Source organism: Pagrus pagrus (genome assembly GCF_965226575.1).
Source record: "Pagrus pagrus genome assembly, chromosome: 3".
NCBI lineage: Eukaryota > Metazoa > Chordata > Actinopteri > Spariformes > Sparidae > Pagrus > Pagrus pagrus.
In genome coordinates, this window is record NC_140187.1 from 20,319,017 (window position 1) to 20,336,057 (window position 17,041).

At 43.9% G+C, this 17,041-nt stretch overlaps 1 protein-coding gene across 7 annotated transcripts in view; it reads right to left on the reverse strand.

Moving 5' to 3' along the window:
• The window catches only part of LOC311254384 (low-density lipoprotein receptor-related protein 1-like), a 99,273-nt gene that overhangs the window by 36,898 nt on the left and 45,334 nt on the right, over positions 1–17,041 (reverse strand). For 4 of the 7 annotated variants that reach the window (XM_084348109.1, XM_084348112.1, XM_084348111.1 and 1 more), the window contains exons 7-24: positions 15,790–15,952; positions 14,048–14,270; positions 12,128–12,317; positions 11,884–12,027; positions 10,243–10,479; positions 9,816–9,996; positions 8,501–8,723; positions 7,238–7,427; positions 7,014–7,139; positions 6,225–6,365; positions 5,616–5,741; positions 5,425–5,541; positions 5,228–5,308; positions 4,102–4,269; positions 2,446–2,628; positions 1,817–2,014; positions 1,419–1,664; positions 306–503 (exon numbers count right to left, since the gene is read on the reverse strand). In XM_084348109.1, coding sequence (XP_084204235.1) covers positions 306–503; positions 1,419–1,664; positions 1,817–2,014; positions 2,446–2,628; positions 4,102–4,269; positions 5,228–5,308; positions 5,425–5,541; positions 5,616–5,741; positions 6,225–6,365; positions 7,014–7,139; positions 7,238–7,427; positions 8,501–8,723; positions 9,816–9,996; positions 10,243–10,479; positions 11,884–12,027; positions 12,128–12,317; positions 14,048–14,270; positions 15,790–15,952 — 3,135 coding nt within the window. Of the gene's footprint in view, positions 1–305; positions 504–1,418; positions 1,665–1,816; positions 2,015–2,445; positions 2,629–4,101; positions 4,270–5,227; positions 5,321–5,424; positions 5,542–5,615; positions 5,742–6,224; positions 6,366–7,013; positions 7,140–7,237; positions 7,428–8,500; positions 8,724–9,815; positions 9,997–10,242; positions 10,480–11,883; positions 12,028–12,127; positions 12,318–14,047; positions 14,271–15,789; positions 15,953–17,041 lie in introns of all 7 variants that reach the window. The other 3 variants (XM_084348107.1, XM_084348110.1, XM_084348106.1) reach the window with 1 other exon arrangement.

Below are 17,041 nucleotides of genomic sequence, written 5' to 3' on the forward strand. Positions count from 1 at the left end.
TCAGAAACTCAGACAGGTAATATTTACAATATATAACAAAAAATACAAACTCAAGTTACCATAACTGAATAAACAAGCTGTTCTCAGAGGAAAATAAGGTCCCCAGAACACTGTTTGAAGCTAGACAGGTGGCAGGGTCCGCCACATATAAATAAAGTAAAACAGTATGATATGGTTTTGTCCTGTCAGGTCACTTTGTTTATTCAGTCATGAAAACAAAGAGAGTTTGTTTACAGATTCTTCTCATCTGATTACAATTTCAACCCATAAACTGCATAGTGCACCTTTAAACTCTAAATGCTCACCTCCATTCTCAGACAGCTTCCCACGATAGATCTTGTCCTCCACCACATCAGTCCAATAGAGGGCGCTCTGGCTGAGATGGAAGTCCAGGGCGATGGTGTTCCTCAGGCCTGGCACCAACACGCTGAACTCTCCTTTATTCAGATCGATGCGGCGGATCTCGTGGCGGTTTGAGAAAATGATGAAGGGCTTGAAAGGATCTGTGGACATGAAGAGGAAGAGAAGAGCGGCCATCTTTAAAAGAGGAACCAACCAAATGGTAAAGGGTTAAAAACACTTTGCCTGGTCGCTGTTGATTTTTACTCAAAGTACTGCAGAGTAGCTCCGAAAACATTGCATCCGTGTTCCACTGCAGTGTGTGATTTGTCCAATAAAAGGGGGGGTGTGTGTTGAAAGTGGCTCTAATCCTTGGTAATTAAAACATAGTGTAAATAAGACAGGAGTTATCTGTAGCCAGCAGGCATCCAGACAGGCAGCAGGATGAATGACGGGCGGCTGGAGGCTACTCACTAAGACCACAAGCATAAATTCATGTTTCCTCATTGGCTAGTTGCTGCAGGCAGAGAACTATATTCTTTATGTGGATAATGAAATCCAAAGCTGATTTAATGTGACTGTGCAGTTTCTGTTGCCCTCTCCCTGACTTTAACAAAAAGCATATCCGCTCCTCACTTTATTATTTAATATTTCAGATTCTTCTTTCCATAAAATAATAATGGAAGTTAGAAAACCAATGCTCAGTTCTTTTTATGTTTTCTCAGTGAACCTTTTCCCCCAGTTGTATACTTGTATGAACAGCATTTAAGCTCTTCCTCTTCTTTGTCTCCAGTGCTCTGTCTATTGTCCAAAAGAGTATCACATTTTGGCACAGCGCGTCTCCTGCAACCACACAGTTTCCTGCCTGGGCGGCCTCTCCTACGCCTGATCCCAAACCTACACCACACTTCTTGATTCTGCAGTGCTGAACCCTGACAAAGCCCAGAGCCCAGTCACTTCTCTAGCTTCCTCCCTTACTGTGCAGCTAGCATCAATCAAACGTTTGAATTCTTCACTGATGCCTCTTGACTTTCCCTTACCGCTCCACTCCCACAATCTTCCACTTTCCAGTCCCTTACCCGTGCTCTTGCAGTTCTCCATGTCAGGCTCCAGCTCCCAGCCCTCGTAACACGAACATTTCACACTGAACTTGTCCTGTTCACAGCGCTGACTGCACTTAAGGTGTTTGGCACAGAAGCTCTGGATTTGACAGGTCTTGTTGTCGGGCCCTAGCTCCATGCCCAGTGGACAGGAACAGATCACTCCCTCTCCAGGGGCCACTGTGCAGTTATGGCTGCAGTCGCCATTGTCCAGTGAACACAGGTCTGTAAAAAAAAAAAAAAGGAGAAAATCAGAGGAGGACTGGAAGAAAATAGCTGCACAGCACTGTTATTTAAAGCACTGAAGCCCTGATTTAAGATGCAGGGATTTGCTTGCTGTTATGGCGTCCCTGTGCCTGGGTGCAGTTGTCTCTTACCGCAGAGTTTCTCATCAGAGCCATCTGGGCAGTCGTCAGTGCCATCGCAAAGTTTCTCCGCAGGCAGGCAGATGGTGGAGTCGTTGGCACACACATGGTGAGAGAGCTTACACACCAGCGCTTCGCAGTTGTCCTCGTCGGAGTTGTCCTCGCAGTCGCTGTCTCCGTCGCACACCCAGGCTTTGCTGATACAGCGTGCTACAGACAGAGGGCAAAGGTTACTTTTATTTATTTTTTTAACACTTAAAGGTGCAATACGTAAGAATTTTAGTTGAAAACACAAAAACACAAAATTAACTACAATTATGAAAAAGATGTGAAACATAACAGTTTTTACAGTAATATCTACTGAAGTAAGCATGCTAACCAGCTAACCCTGGCTCGTCCCTGTGCTAAAGCTCCTGAGCTAACACTGTAGACAACCAACACTCCCCTCATGCTCCGAGCTCCCAGTCCGGACCACTTGATGCACGGCTAACGGAGCTAAATCGCTCACGGCAGCTACAGTTAGCAGCAATTAGCTGTTGCTCTATTTTTTTTTAGTATGACTTCAACAGCTGGCCAATTCTCACATATTGCACCTTTACACAGAGTTTGTGTACTCCACATGCTTCATAATTTCTCCTCACCAGAGTCCCTGCAGCCAAACTTGACAGCCGGGTCGCACATGTGCGTGACGCCCTCGCAGTTCTTCTCGTCGCTCAGGTCCATGCAGTCTGTGTCGCCGTCGCAGCGCCAACGCAAAGGGATGCACAGGCCGTCCATTCGGCACTGAAACTCATCTGTGTGACAACCTCCGGGCGGGCGTGTGGCTGTGGATTAGAGAGACATCAGGAGAAATGACATCGCCTTCGCTGAATCAAATCAGGACACACAGCCTTGAGCTGAGACAACGTGCAACATCAAAAGAGTGTGAAAACAAAAGCTAACAAGCTGTCTGTCAGTAATGTGGATGGCAACAAGTCTTAGCAACAGGAAAAACAGAACAGATTCACATGTGCATTTAAAGATGGTCAAACCAGCTGCTAATGACTCATTTGTGTTACTGTTCCAAGGTTGCTCTGAACAGAAACATCACAACCAATAGATGATTACATACAGTACAGCAGGTACATCTACATCACGTCTTGCTGTTATTTAAAAGAGAACACGTATCATATCGCTCACTTAATGGCTAGTGAGAGTTATTATGAGGCTTCAGCGGAGGTAGGCATTAGACTGATGCCAGTGTGACTAATAGGGACCAGGGACCTATTCCATCTACTCACTGAAATGTAGATACTAGATATGATTTTAGTGCCTAGTGCACTTTGGGGAATAAATGACAGAGATGGAACCATCCACCCATGATAATAGCAACCATCTGTCACAGCTGTGCTCCATAAATACTGTCAGGAAAAGTACCAGTAGCTATTTGTTTGTGAGTAGTTGCTTTTAACATCAGCTTTAAACAGTGACTTGTTAGTAAAGGTTCAACTTGCTGAGTAACGGGGGCAGAAACAAGATGCAGAGAACTTAGTGCATCATGTGCAGCTTCTTTGGGCATTTTCTTGTGCAGGTGTGCAAAGCACACTTCGAGCTCAGGAGAAATCTATTATCATGTATTATTAGTGGGTGTGTTACAAGCTGGTATCATCTGCAGTCGGTCCCATCAGCTGCAGTAACTCATATTTTTTGCATGGCATCTATGTTCTTCAGCTCCTTGCTTTTCTTTTATGATTCTGCACATCAAGGTGAATTGTAAAATAACCAAGATGAGCCATACCAGCATTTCATAGACATTCGGGTTGTTTCAGTTTTCTGAATTATACTGTACAGCATCCTTATGCAGGTGTGCTGTATGAACAAGGATGGGAATTCAACATCAAGGCAAAACCAGCCTGTCCAGAATTATTTGAGAGCGAGTGTGGACCGAAACACGACTGCAGAACGACTTACAACCTCGATTTCGAAAAAGTTGGGATGCTGTCCAGCTACAAACTTAACTCATGACATCATAACAATGTTATGTTTTGAAACTTGTTTGTTGAAGTAAACATGTATGTAACGATGTGATCCTACCCTCTCACTGAAGTTACATAGTGCAGAAACAAGTGATAGGGGTTGTAATAGTATTCAGACATGGACGATATATGGGCGGTAAATTGGAAAGCATAGTTGCAGGCATGGTGGCCTCACTAATAAACAATTCTCAGAAATCCCTTTTCTCACAAACAGTAATCTGCTGCAGTGAAGATCGCAGGTGTAGGAAAAACCCCATCTGACCAGCAGGTTAAGACACTGACCCTGGTTGGTGCAGTTTGCGTGGGTCTCGTCGCTGTAGTCCCCGCAGTCATTATCCCCGTCGCAGGTCCAGTAATCTGGGATGCAGCGGCCGCTGTTACACTTGAACTGAGCGCTCGAGCAGGAGTGACTACAGCCTGCCTCATCGCTGTTGTCCCCGCAGTCGTTATCTGAAAAACAAACACAGTCAAACAACACCCACTCTCTGGTATTATGAGGCGCCCACTGCCTCAAAGGGAATAAATATATATAAATATGCAAAAATCTATTACTTTTCATTTTTTTCACAATTAACACAGTGGCAGTGGAAACCATGGCATACAAAATGAAATGGAATATGAGAGGAGAGAATAAGTAATGACAGAAACTGCATAGATCAGACCATGCACCATGAGGGAATGTACCGAGCGCTGATACATTGAGCTTGGCAGCAGAGCATCATAAGCACATTTATACTCATACTAAAATAAAAGAGCAACCTATTGTATAACCTTTAGTGCTTTTTATAGCAGTTCATTTCAAAGTCATCAGGGAAAGAGACTTTACTCTGTAGTTACTCAACCTGGCATTCTTATTAAACCTGTGCCGGATTAAAATGAAAAGTTTCATTCGTTTGATTGCTAACACAACAACTACACTTTTTAGTTTCCCCATCTATTTGGATGACTGAATAATGCATTTACAATATATCAAATCTAATTTAGCTTCAAACCTGACTACAGTTAATGAATGGCAGCGGTATTGGCCTCAGCTTGTGGCCACTTTCAATTAGCATAAAAGCAGCTGTAACCTTTCCTGAGCCAGCTCGGCTGGTCCTAGAACTAAGCTAGCGTCATGGCGGTTTGTGGTGCATGTCGATCTATGCACTAACCGGTCAGGTTTGGACAATTCAACTCATCAGAGCCGTCCCCACAATCCTTTTCTGAAAGACAGAACCAACGGAAGACAGCAGAGTGGGCGAACGGCACAACACGGGACAACAACAAAAACAACAACACAGAGCAACAAAAGACAGGACGTACAAAGTGACAAAAAGGAGAGTGTATGCCAATGTGAGGGAGGTGGCAAAACATGCACAGGAAAGAGAGGAGTTGCCGCTGTAGAGGCACACAAGTATCAGACATTTACCATTATCGCAGCGCCAGTTTATGTTGATGCAGCGTCCGTTGTTGCAGGTAAACTGGGTGAGGGGGAAACATGTGGGGTACGCTGTGGACAGAGCTACAGTTAAGAGGAGACCAAAAGCAAACATCCAAAGGTCAAAACAACCTGTGAGCACTGCTATAAATAGCCTACAGTCATATTGAGAGAATAAGTTAACCAACCACAGGAAGCGGGCTCATCCGAACGATCACCGCAGTCATCGTCCAGGTCGCACGTCCAGGAAATAGGGATGCAGCGCCCACTGGCACACGAGTACTGATTAGGCGGGCAGGTACGGGCTGAAAGATAACGCAGTGTGAAGCTCATGCCAAAAAAATAACACCTGCTAATTTCGGTATGTTTGTTTGTGTACCTGAGCAGGTGGTGTTGGATTCGTCCTCATCGTTGCCGCAGTCGTTGTCGCCGTCGCACAGCCAACGCAGAGGGATGCAGCGGTTGTTCTTGCACTTGAATCTGTCAGTGGGGCAAGTGTGCTGGTCTGGAGACGGGAAAGGACAAACCGAAGGGTAAGGAGGAATGTAAGGCTGAAGGAGTGAGGTGCAAATGAGTGGAAGAGAGAGCAAATATTTCAGCTTATTTTGTGGCCTTATTTTAGTGTTTTCTTTTTGGACGGGCTTTTATTTTGTCTGGGAAGGGAACATGTCTGCACTGTGACCACAGACAGACAGACAAGCAGACAGAGAGCTTTTCCAGATCCGGAGACATTGCTACACTCCGCCTTGCACAAACACACACTCGCGTATCATGCGCTCACATATCCTGTACTCACATATACACAAAATTAGCATGTATAAACACATGCTCACTAGATTCAGACTCTGCTCTCTCATTTCATTCTGGCATTACCACACTGTCAAATTCAGACTGCTGGAGGTCATCTGACTCTGCCAGCAGGAGGGGTAGCTGTGTGTGCGTGTGTGTGTGTGCGTGTCTGTGTGTGTGTGTGTGTGCAGTAACTCACGGCACAGCTCAGGAGCCTCATCGCTGTTGTCCAGACAGTCGTTGTCTCCGTCACACTTCCAGCGCTCCTGGATGCATCTGTTGTTCTTGCAAGCAAACTCCCCAGACTGGCACTGAGGAGGGGGTACGTAAGACGGGTTGGCTGTGGAAGGAAAAGTAGAGGGAGAGAGGAATAAAAGGGATGGAAAAAAGAGAGGTCAGCGAGGATATGAAGGGGAGAAAAAAAGCAAAAAAACAGTTTTGAGTTACCAGATTTTGCAATAGAAGGACAACTGACGAGACTTGTGGAAAAGAGCAATTAAAGGAGAAGTAGAAAACCATCAGTCAAAGTCCACCGCGCTCATACTAGACTGAAGCTGAGCTGACGAGATATAGATGTGGTGGACAAAAAAACAGCAACACTTGAACAACAGACAATGACGCCACTAATCTCTGCAATACCAAAGATTTATTTTCTTGAGTTTCTGCTTCTCGTTGCTGTCCTGGATTATTTTCACCGACGTGGGCTAACTACAGGAACAGCTTGAATATTCTCGGCTTTAAAAAGGCAGCTTTCATTGCAGAGTTTGTATTGGACTGTGGAACATTATGCAGGCGCTTCTGTCACTGTGGCCACCCCCTCTATGTCTCCATTTGTTCAAATATTTTCTTTAACAAACAGTCACACAGCTTGACTCATTTTGTCCAACATATCTAAAAATAAGACATTGTCTGGTTTAAGTGCAGCGAGAAATACCCCACGGTCTCACACTCACATGCGCGTACAAAAAGCAGTTGTGTTTGAACTCACCTTTGCAGCTGGTGTTGTCGGCTGGCTCTAATATTTGGTCTTCTGCACAGGCACACTGCCTGCCTCCTGGTATGGCCAGACACAGGCTGCTGCAGCCGCCATTGTTAACACGACACGCATTGGAGCCTGTAAGGGTTGATGTAAGGGTTAAAGGGTCATTTGAGGATTAACATGGATGGATGGTTAGAAGAAAAAATCTATATGCGTTATGCGCTTCCAAGCACCTTGCTGCTGCTGAGCATCATACATGCGGATTTCAAAGATTGGCGGCCTTTCATTGCGCAGCAGAGTGGCAGCGCCAGTGGTGGTGTCCAACTTGTAAATGCTGCCACTGCGATACTCGTTCCAGAACAAGAAGTGTTTATAGTGGCACAGACCAAAGGCGTGGTTCAGTTCCTGACCTTCGTACACCGTCTGGTGATGTGAGAAAAGCAACAAGATGGTAAAGTCAGCTTTAAAAAAAAAAACAGACCACAGCACTCTGTGTCCAGAATTACAGCTCAAAACATGTTCATATAAATTCATGGGGAGGATAAAATTTAATATGATGAACCTCCCTTGTTAAAGGAGACATATCATGCTACTTTTCAGGTTCATTATTTTATTTTGGGTTACTACTAGAATAGGTTTACATGCTTTAATCCTGTGTCTGAAACGCTCTGTTTTAGCTCCTGTCTCTTTAAGGCCCACATCCCGAGTGCCCAGTCTCCTCTGATTGGTCAGCTCACACACGCCTGACCCAGCACAGCTAACAACAACAGAACAGCTGTGCTAAAGAAAGGCATACATTATGCTTATGTCTGACATGGTGATGTCGTGTGATGCCACAAAGTATTAAAGGCAGGACTACTGACGAGGCGTTTCAGGAGCAGGTGTTTTCTGTGGGAGAGAGGAGCTTCTACTGGTGCAGACTTTGACCTTTTTAAGTTTCAAGATCTTTTACACGCACAGGAACATAAATAAACATAAATAAACTACTAAAGAAAAGGGAAAAAACTTTTAACATAGGAGCAAAAATCTAACAATCCTTGGTTCGGACATACCGGAGCTACACTCAGTTAGAGCCATTCTGACGTAATGACATAAATCTACGTGGCCCTCGGATACCCTTTACAGTGGTATTCAGAATATGTGAGTAAATATTTAAATGTCATTCATTTTATATCAACCATAACACTCCATATTCTGGATTATAATTTGTTTTATGCTAAAAACAACACCATCAAACCAAAATATGACCGACACAGGCCAGTGAAAACAAAATATCATCAATCTAGCCACGAGGAGTGAGCAGCACCAGAGGGGCTCAAGCCCACAGACGATGTACTGCTACATATGTGATGGACCACCCACAGTCTTCCATCGCTCTAAAACTCATTCCTTATTAGCTCACTCACAGCCCGTGTCAGAATAATCCCTCGCCTCTATTCCTGCGAACTGCTCTGCCTCTAGGCTGCAGTGAGATAATCCTGACGACTCCTGCTGACCTTGCGCTCGGAGCTGTTGAGATAGACCATCTCGATGCGGTCGTAGTAGGCGTCCACCCAGTAGAGGATGCCCTGTGGGATGTCCAGACTCAGACCGTTGGGCCACAGCACCGTCTTGCTGGTCAGGAACACGTTTCTGTTGGAGCCGTCCATCCAAGCCCGCTCAATTTTGCCTCGCTTGCTCTCCTTGGGGTCCTCCTCCCAGTCCGTCCAGTACATATACCTGAGGGGCAAACAAGGGAACTGTCATGGGTGCAAGTATTGTATGAAATATAACAGCCAGGCAGAAAGAGGAGAATATATGTTGGCATCAACGGAGGCAATGACATTATATCTGGCTTCCCCTGAAGCATACAGCTCTAATCAGAGCACCCAGTGAGGCGGCTCCACAGCGTTTCTCTGTTGATCTGCCCACAGGCAAACCAGGTACTTTAGGAAATGTCAATCTTCTCCACTGATCTAGCCCCAGCCTGTGAATAGGTGGCTGTATGCGACATTGTGCAAAACTAGAAGCCCCCTAAATATGACTGACATTAGCATTAAAATTTCATACTTCCTCCTCCTTTCCTTTCTGCGAATTCCTCCTCCTCCTCCCTCTCCTTTCTGAGCCTGATTGATTACGAGCATTAGTGGAGGAGAGTGCCTTTCCCCCGGGAAGTGTGTGGACACACATCACCCTGTCACCAGAAATCCACAGAGTGTGCGCACGTTTATGAGTGTGTGTTTCTCGAGAGAGGGAGCCCGGGAGGTCATATCAATAAGACGCGGCCAGATTAATAGCCATTTGAAAGAGTGTAAGAGAGATATGCCTGCATGTTAACAAGCTCGTTGGAGAAATCTATTATGCAATGTACAAAACGCTCCACCGGTTTGAATAAATTCTGTAGTGTGTGATAAGTGTAATCAAAAAAAAAGATAAAATGCTCTCTGCTGGAAACTGTGAAGAGACAAGACACAGTGAAAAACAACACCGCTCACAAGCGCTGATTAATAAAACCAATAAACAAAACATAATAACGCTAATAAACAGCTCATGAGAGGTAAGAGAGTTTGCTTTGTCAGAGCAGCTGATTCATCAGAGAGCTGACCAGAGGAAATGCCCCATCATCGTCTCTCGCTATGTTTTACCTGACCACTAACAAGCACACACTGACATGCATGCATCAGACTTCATATAACAGCCAGCGACCTGGGCTGTGCACTTCTTCACCTGGATCTTTAATTACCACCTACTTACCATGAAATTTACGAACCTGTAGAATGAACTGTTACCCATCAACCTCCAGCACTCCCTCTATCCCTTTGCCCCCCTTACCCGTGTAGAGGATCCACCACGATGGCACGGGGGTGAGTCATTTTTCCCTCAATGAGGATTTTGCGGGTCTGCGAAGCCTTTTCCAGCCGAGCCACGCTGATGGTTTTCTTGGGCCCGTCATCCGTCCAGTAAAAGTTATCAGCCATCCAGTCCACAGCGATGCCCTCTACTGTGTGGATGCCTGAAACAAACACATACAGTTGGTATGAAGCATACTGCTGCAGCATTCGGGAAAAACATGACAGTGTCAATCAAGTCTTTAATTCTTTATACGTTTAGACTTAGAAGCCTTTGATATACGTTATGTGCACAGATGTAATGAAGACAATCTTAAGAAGGTTTGCAGGTTTCTGAAAATCCCTGCACAAACTCAAAGTCATATCGATCCTTAAATAAGTAAAAAGCCAATTAGCTGTCATTACCCTACCTTCCTTCACAATGGTGTCCCTCTCTGTTCCATCAATCTTCTGTCGCCCGATGATGTAGCTGGTGGCGTCGGCGAAGTAAATGAATTCGCTCTCAGCGTGAAAGTCCAGAGCTCTGGGGTTCATCAGATTCTCTATGGGGATCATGTACTCATCTGGCACCTTGGCATTCATGTCCATGCCCCTGATGACCCCAGGGCGACCTTTACCATAGACCAAGAAGAGCTCGTGCTCGGGTTCTGAAGCAAGACAAGAAAACAAAGGCAAAACCTGAATCTACATGTACGTATTCAACAGTAATCATTTAACTTCTTTCACCTGCCCCAACCCTGTTCTTTGACAGAGAATCAAAACATAAAGATGCTGAGATGAGGCCCTAAATAATATTAAGTGTTTTTCAATTGAGAGGCAGAGGGAGAGGAGGCAGAGGAGGGAGAGGAGGAGTGACTGCCTTTAGTGAAATCAATTGTGTCATTTTCAAGGACAGTTTTTTTTCTCAGGAGGCAGATCAATATAATGCTATTATTGGTTGATAGAATATTAAAACACTTCTCAGAACAAGCTGAATCAGCCAGACAACTTTATAGGGAGGTCATAGAGAGCCAGCGAGTCAGACTAAGTTATGGTATTGCTCTGCTACTTTGTTAATAGCCCTTTCCAAGTCTACAGCCCAGGGGAGAACTGCATCCCTGATCCAACCTTGGCTGCCCTTGGCTTTGGGTCAACAAAGCTGAATCACTGCAGCTCCCGAGTTAATGCTCACTGTTATGCTGGAGGCATGCACACATCAGTTCTGGATGTGCTGAATCTACAGCTACAGACCATTACACCATGTTCCCAAAGTGCTCACTTTGTTTTTTAGATAACTATGTCAGCCATTAATCCATTTTGTTTAGACCACTATTCATATAAATACTACTCCATCAGGATACGTTTAGCTGTTAGCCAAACTATTTCACATGTTTATCCATTAGGTTGAGCTACTTTAAGCTAACTCTTTCAAATCATTATCAATAAGGTTGGTTAATTATAGCTAACCATTTCAAATATGTATCAATTTGACTAGACTACTTTAAGCTTACTGTGTCAAATGTTTATCCATTACCTTTAGCTAACTATTTCACATTTTATCCATTATTTTTAGCTTCCTATTTCAAATATTCATCTATTTGGCTAGGCTAAAAGTGGCTAATTACTGTATTTCAAGTGTTTATACATTTCTTTTCAAATGTATCTGAAATATGTATTATTTTCAATAGCTAACTTAATTATTTTATCATTATTTTCAATTAGCTACTAGTTTCAACCATTTATTTATCAAACTGAGTAGTGGGGGAAGAGCTGACTGAATGTGTGTACATGCTGTATGTTTTTTAATTAAATTGTATTTTAACTTTTTTTTTCTTTTCCAAATTATTTGAGCTTGTTTACCCACAATCTTCCGTCTGCCAATACAAACGTACCACGTCGACTACAAGTTTACAGTGGATGCTTCTTTTGACAGGTACCTCACATAACCTACTTCTTGTTGTAGATCACTGGGAAGAATTTGTGTGGGAAGCTTATTTGCAGTTGTTGAAGCTGTTGCAATCTGTTGTAACTGTTGTAATCATTGTTTCATTATACTAGTAGGTCTCACTTACTTTTGCAGGACTTGCCATCGCTGCCCAGGCTGAATCCAGAACGACAGCGGCATGTTCGGGTCTTGTGGCCATTCCCTAGCAGACAGATGTCCGAGCAGCCTCCAGCCTTCCCAAATTGGTCCACCTCACATGCATGGCTACGCACTGGACGTCAAGAAGAAAGACATGAAATCAGAACCATCAATACAGTATTCAGACGTGCCTGAGAAATGAAAACGTGTGAGTGTAAGTGTGTGTGGTCTACCTGGAGGCTGGCGTCTCTGGTGGTAGACGTGCAGCGCTCCTCCCTTGTCCACCCTGGTCACCACTTGGTAGTCTGTGCTGTTAAAGCGGTTGACCCTGATCACACTGGTTTTAGGCTGCATGTTGGCGTTGTCTGAGTTGGTGGCATACAGATAGTTCTCGAACACAGTCAGCCCGTACAGGTGCTCGATCTTGAAGAGAGAAAATGGGAAGCGGGGAGATGATGGAAGAGTTGAGGGAGAGAGTGAAAGAAGGAGATGGTGTTGAATCCTTTTTGATTGAGAGATTTGATGTGGTCAACAGAAATGATAACTACTGAAACAGAGCAGTACTTCCTGAGCTTATAAGGAGTTTTATATGCTCTGATGAAGACTGTGCAGGCAAAAATACAATCAGTTTTGTGAGCTAACAAAGTCTGGAGAAAAATATATCGCCTGTCATAGATGTTTTTTTGCAAACTTTAGGTGATACACACTCAATATTTTGTCTTTATGCAAAAGGAGCCTTTCCACACGTTTCATTTATATATATGAATATACTAATGTATGAAAATAATGGAGTACAATAGATGAATAAGAATACCACTTGCAGTCCTAGTCTATTATTTTCTATATCTGGAAACCTCAGAGCCTATTATCTTGATTATACCTATGATGACAAGAATTATCCTCCATATTTCAAACATTTTTAGTCATTTTTTCCCATGGTTAGTTTTATTTCACAAGTGAATGTTAAATGGTAATGTAGTGTGAAGTAGAGGTTTTGTTTCCATGGTTACCTTTAATAAACCATGTGCTGTGTTGAAGAGCGGTGGTTAAACAGCTATCTATAACTGCTCATTTTGAGGTGTCCTGATACAGATTTTTAACAGCCACCTGCCTTTGGTTCAGAAACTTGTATTTTTTATGGCCATGGCACAAAGTGTCATTATAAAGTGATGAAGTGTCTAGCAAGCTCTCAATAGACTCAACTCACAGACAAACTAGCGCCAGTCTGACAAAATCAGGAAGAAAAGCAGGCATGAACTTTCACATCCGAACAGACATAGGCCAGTGACTCAGTGTCCCATGAGGTTATGTCTACAGCAGCATAAAACCTGAGATGTCATTGTGGTCTACTGCAGCAGGCTGTGTGGAGCTCACTGGGCCATAGAGGGACACATACAGTATAACAAGGGTTACGATCATAGGCTGCAGGGAAATGCTCTGCTGAGGTGAAACCGTGAATGGAAACCTTAGGATCATCAAGCGTAATGTGCACTGGCAAAGACAAACCAGCTCAACGGTAGCCATGAGGAAAAAAAATGGTGCCTGACTTGATTTCACACAATTTGAGTAATAGGTCACCCAATGCACCTTGATGTGAACTTTGAAAACTAAATCATTTTCTACGCACCTTTAAGAGGGCATGACAGGCCTTAATAAACACAAACAAACTCAGCACCATCAAAAACAATCTTCCTTTTTAACCTTTACCTGCAGGATGTGCAGGCCTACACACACACACACACACACACACACACACACACACAACCGCCATCCCTCACTATGTGTGCATTGTCTGTGCCCTTAGGGTCAGTGAGTAAATGAAAGCCATTAGTTCTCCACAGATCACAGTAAAAGCCGTGGTAACACATTTAAGAGCCACCGTGCTTCATCAGGGCAGCAGCATCAACAGCCTCAGTATTAGACACTATTAATCAGCCGCTTTAATGAAAAGGAAAATGTCCACCATCTTCTCTCTGCTCATTACTCACCGCGCAAGAACACATTACAGGAGCACACAGGAGAAACATAAGGTGCATTATAGATATAGAGGGAACTCTAATGCACACCAGAGTTTTTAGGGCATTATGAAGAGCGTACACAAGGACAGCACATTTTAAAGAGATTATCTCCCTGCTAATGGATGATGTTCTCACCAGCAGGCCTTGGATGATGGTGTGCCGGTTCTTGCCTTCGTAGTCCACAACCTCGATGTAGTCCAGATAGGCATCGGCCCAGTACACGAGCCTGCTGACGAGGTCCAGCGTGATGCCGTGGGGGAATACAATCTTACTGTCTACAAGCTTGGTTCGGTTCTGGCCGTCCATGTCACAGCGCTCCACCTTAGGGATCTGACCGTAGTCTGTGAAGAATACCTTCCTGTGGAGACATGAGGATGATTGAGGACAGGTGGATGGGTAGATCAACTGAACTGGAAAATAGTTTCATTTTCAGCCCATCTGGCTTTGTTATAATTAATTGATAGCCCTAACTTCCATCACAGGGAGGCAATAATAATTTAGCTTCTCAGTGAGCAGAAGGAGAAAGGTGGGAAACATTCCTGAGGGCAGACAGCAAGCAAGATTAATTATTTAGGCCATTCAAGGAATAACGCTGAACATTTGCTGAACATCTTAACTTGTTTGTTGGACGAAACGAGACTCATTCGTAGTTTCATATGCTAGCAGGACTCTGAAGGAAAACATTTCCACTGTAAACTGGATTTAGAACCAAACACATTATGAAAGAACACAATCATCTTTTTCTTTTTTTCACCGTTGCCAAAACAAAAACTGTGACTTATTTATGGCTTCAAATAACAAATCATGCTCACAGTTCCTGGAAACATGTTCGCAAGAAACAACTTTTGTGAAAAGTGTGTGATGAAGGACTGGCCAGGATCGAGGCGCAGGCATTCTAGTTGCCTCCTTGCCACTAGAGGGCCGAGACAGAGGGCAACAAGATCATCAACTGCCTACATGAACATAATGTCTGACATATATTTAAAAACATTTAAAAAATATAAATACTAAAAGAATCTCCTATCCAATTTTATACTTAATATTATTTTTAAACGTACTGTACATAAAATACTAAAGTGCCTAATTTAATTGATGAGGATAGCAATAATCATGTAGCAGTTAAAGGGTAAAGCCACCAAATTTGTCTAAGGTAAACATTTCAACACAACAACAGATGATTTTTGCAGTCATATCATGTTATTGTTCTGTTTCTCCTCCTCTAATGACACTGCAGACCACAACAACAAAAAAAGCAGCTACAGTGAATCTACCTGACCTTGTTTCTGGAAGAACCAATCACAGCTGAGGAAATTGCCCGGGACAATGCGTGTAGCTACGAGCACATGTGCGCACACACACACACGTTCTCTCATTTGTGCTATTAATTTTTTTTCCAAACACAAAAGCACTCACACACACACACAGACACACACACACACACACACACACGGTCTCACACGAGCATGCACCACAGATATACACACACTTTCAGGAATTCAGTTGGAAAGTCTGGTCATAAACAAAAGAGCTGTAACAAAAACATACTTCTACGCACAAAACCTATACAGCCAGCATACCACAGTGCAAACAGAACATCTGCACTCGATTACTCAAATGTCCAAATCTTACTTTAGCCTCCCCCCTTTCAACTTGTAGTTTTTAAAGTTGTGTAACGACGACAGATGACAGAAGTCTGACTCCAGTCGCTCTCATGAGACTGTGAGTCGCTCTCATGAGACTTTGCATGCAGCGCTTAGAGGAGGAACTCTGCGTGGGTGCATTGAGAAAACTAGCACACATATGGTACCTGTCTTTGCATGTGTGTGTATTTGTGCGTGTGTTCATGCAAAATACAGAAAGTAAGAGCTCAAACTGACCCCATGGTGGGGTCCAGAGCAATGCCTTTAGGGTTGTACAGCTCCAGGTCTAGCAGGGTGACACATGTCTGCCCGTCCTTGTCACACACGAAGATCCTGTCGTCCACGTCATCCACAAAGTAGAAGTTTCCTGTGAGCCAGTCGATGGCCATCTGCTCCACATCTGGACAGAGAGAGGGCGGCAGGGTGAGGGGGGGTGAGACGGGACACAGGAGGAGGCAAAAACAGTGTTTTTCGGTGCTTGAACGGATTCATTTTGACTGGAATTGAACTTGAGCGTGTGGATGTTGTTGTACATACTTGCAGCAGATGGGTTTGAGGTTTGAGTCATAGTCATGTGATGTGGTAAATTAGTCAGCAATACTGTTTAGCAGCTACTTCAACAGCTCTCTGCCACACTCATACGCATTTTCACACACAGTCCCGACTTTCAGGTCTGGACTTGGGGCAGTTTGTCATGACTGACAAACGAGATGACAGCCAACTCCAATTAACAAGTGTCTAGGTAATGCGTCTGTCATTCAGAGTCGCTCAGACAGACAGAATATGAGACAGGCCGTTTGTTGCCTCAAGGAGTCTGATGTTGCCGTAGCTGTAGCTAAGCGACAACCAGCATGTGGTTTCCGCTGAGTTTATTTTCCCGAGGCTCAGCTCACGGGGAAGACCAGCGCCACACCCGTCGATGAAAATCAAACACCTAGATGCGCGCACATGGCACCACGCACGCACTTTATGGAACATTTACAACCTAAAGAAATTCAACAGAGACCAGGCTGGAAAAATTAAAAAAACGGGATACCCCCGCTCTGTCGAAACTGAGTGTGGTGCAGGACCACATAGGGAGGGTCTGAGAGAGGAGAAAAATAGTGAAAAAGAATAACATGAGACATTAATATACCCCTCTCTCCGGTTCCCGTATTCCCTCCTCTTCCTTCCTTTCCTCAAACACCAGCTCAGCCACACTGAAGCTGAGCCAAGTATCAGAGACAGAAAGCTATTGTTAAAGCTGAAGGAGATGTGAGAATGTTACAGATCCGGAATGATTTACTGTAGCGAGCAAAGTAACGTAACACAACATCACAAGTACGTTTACTCAAGTACTGTTTTTAGGTATGCCTCTGAGATACTGTGCTTTTTTCTTAGCCTACGTTTTAGACCAATATGATTATCTGACGAATGCAGTTAGTAGTTGCAGATTTGTAAAATATCAAACTAACTAACAGAAGTCTGTATAAAACAGTCGAAATGATCT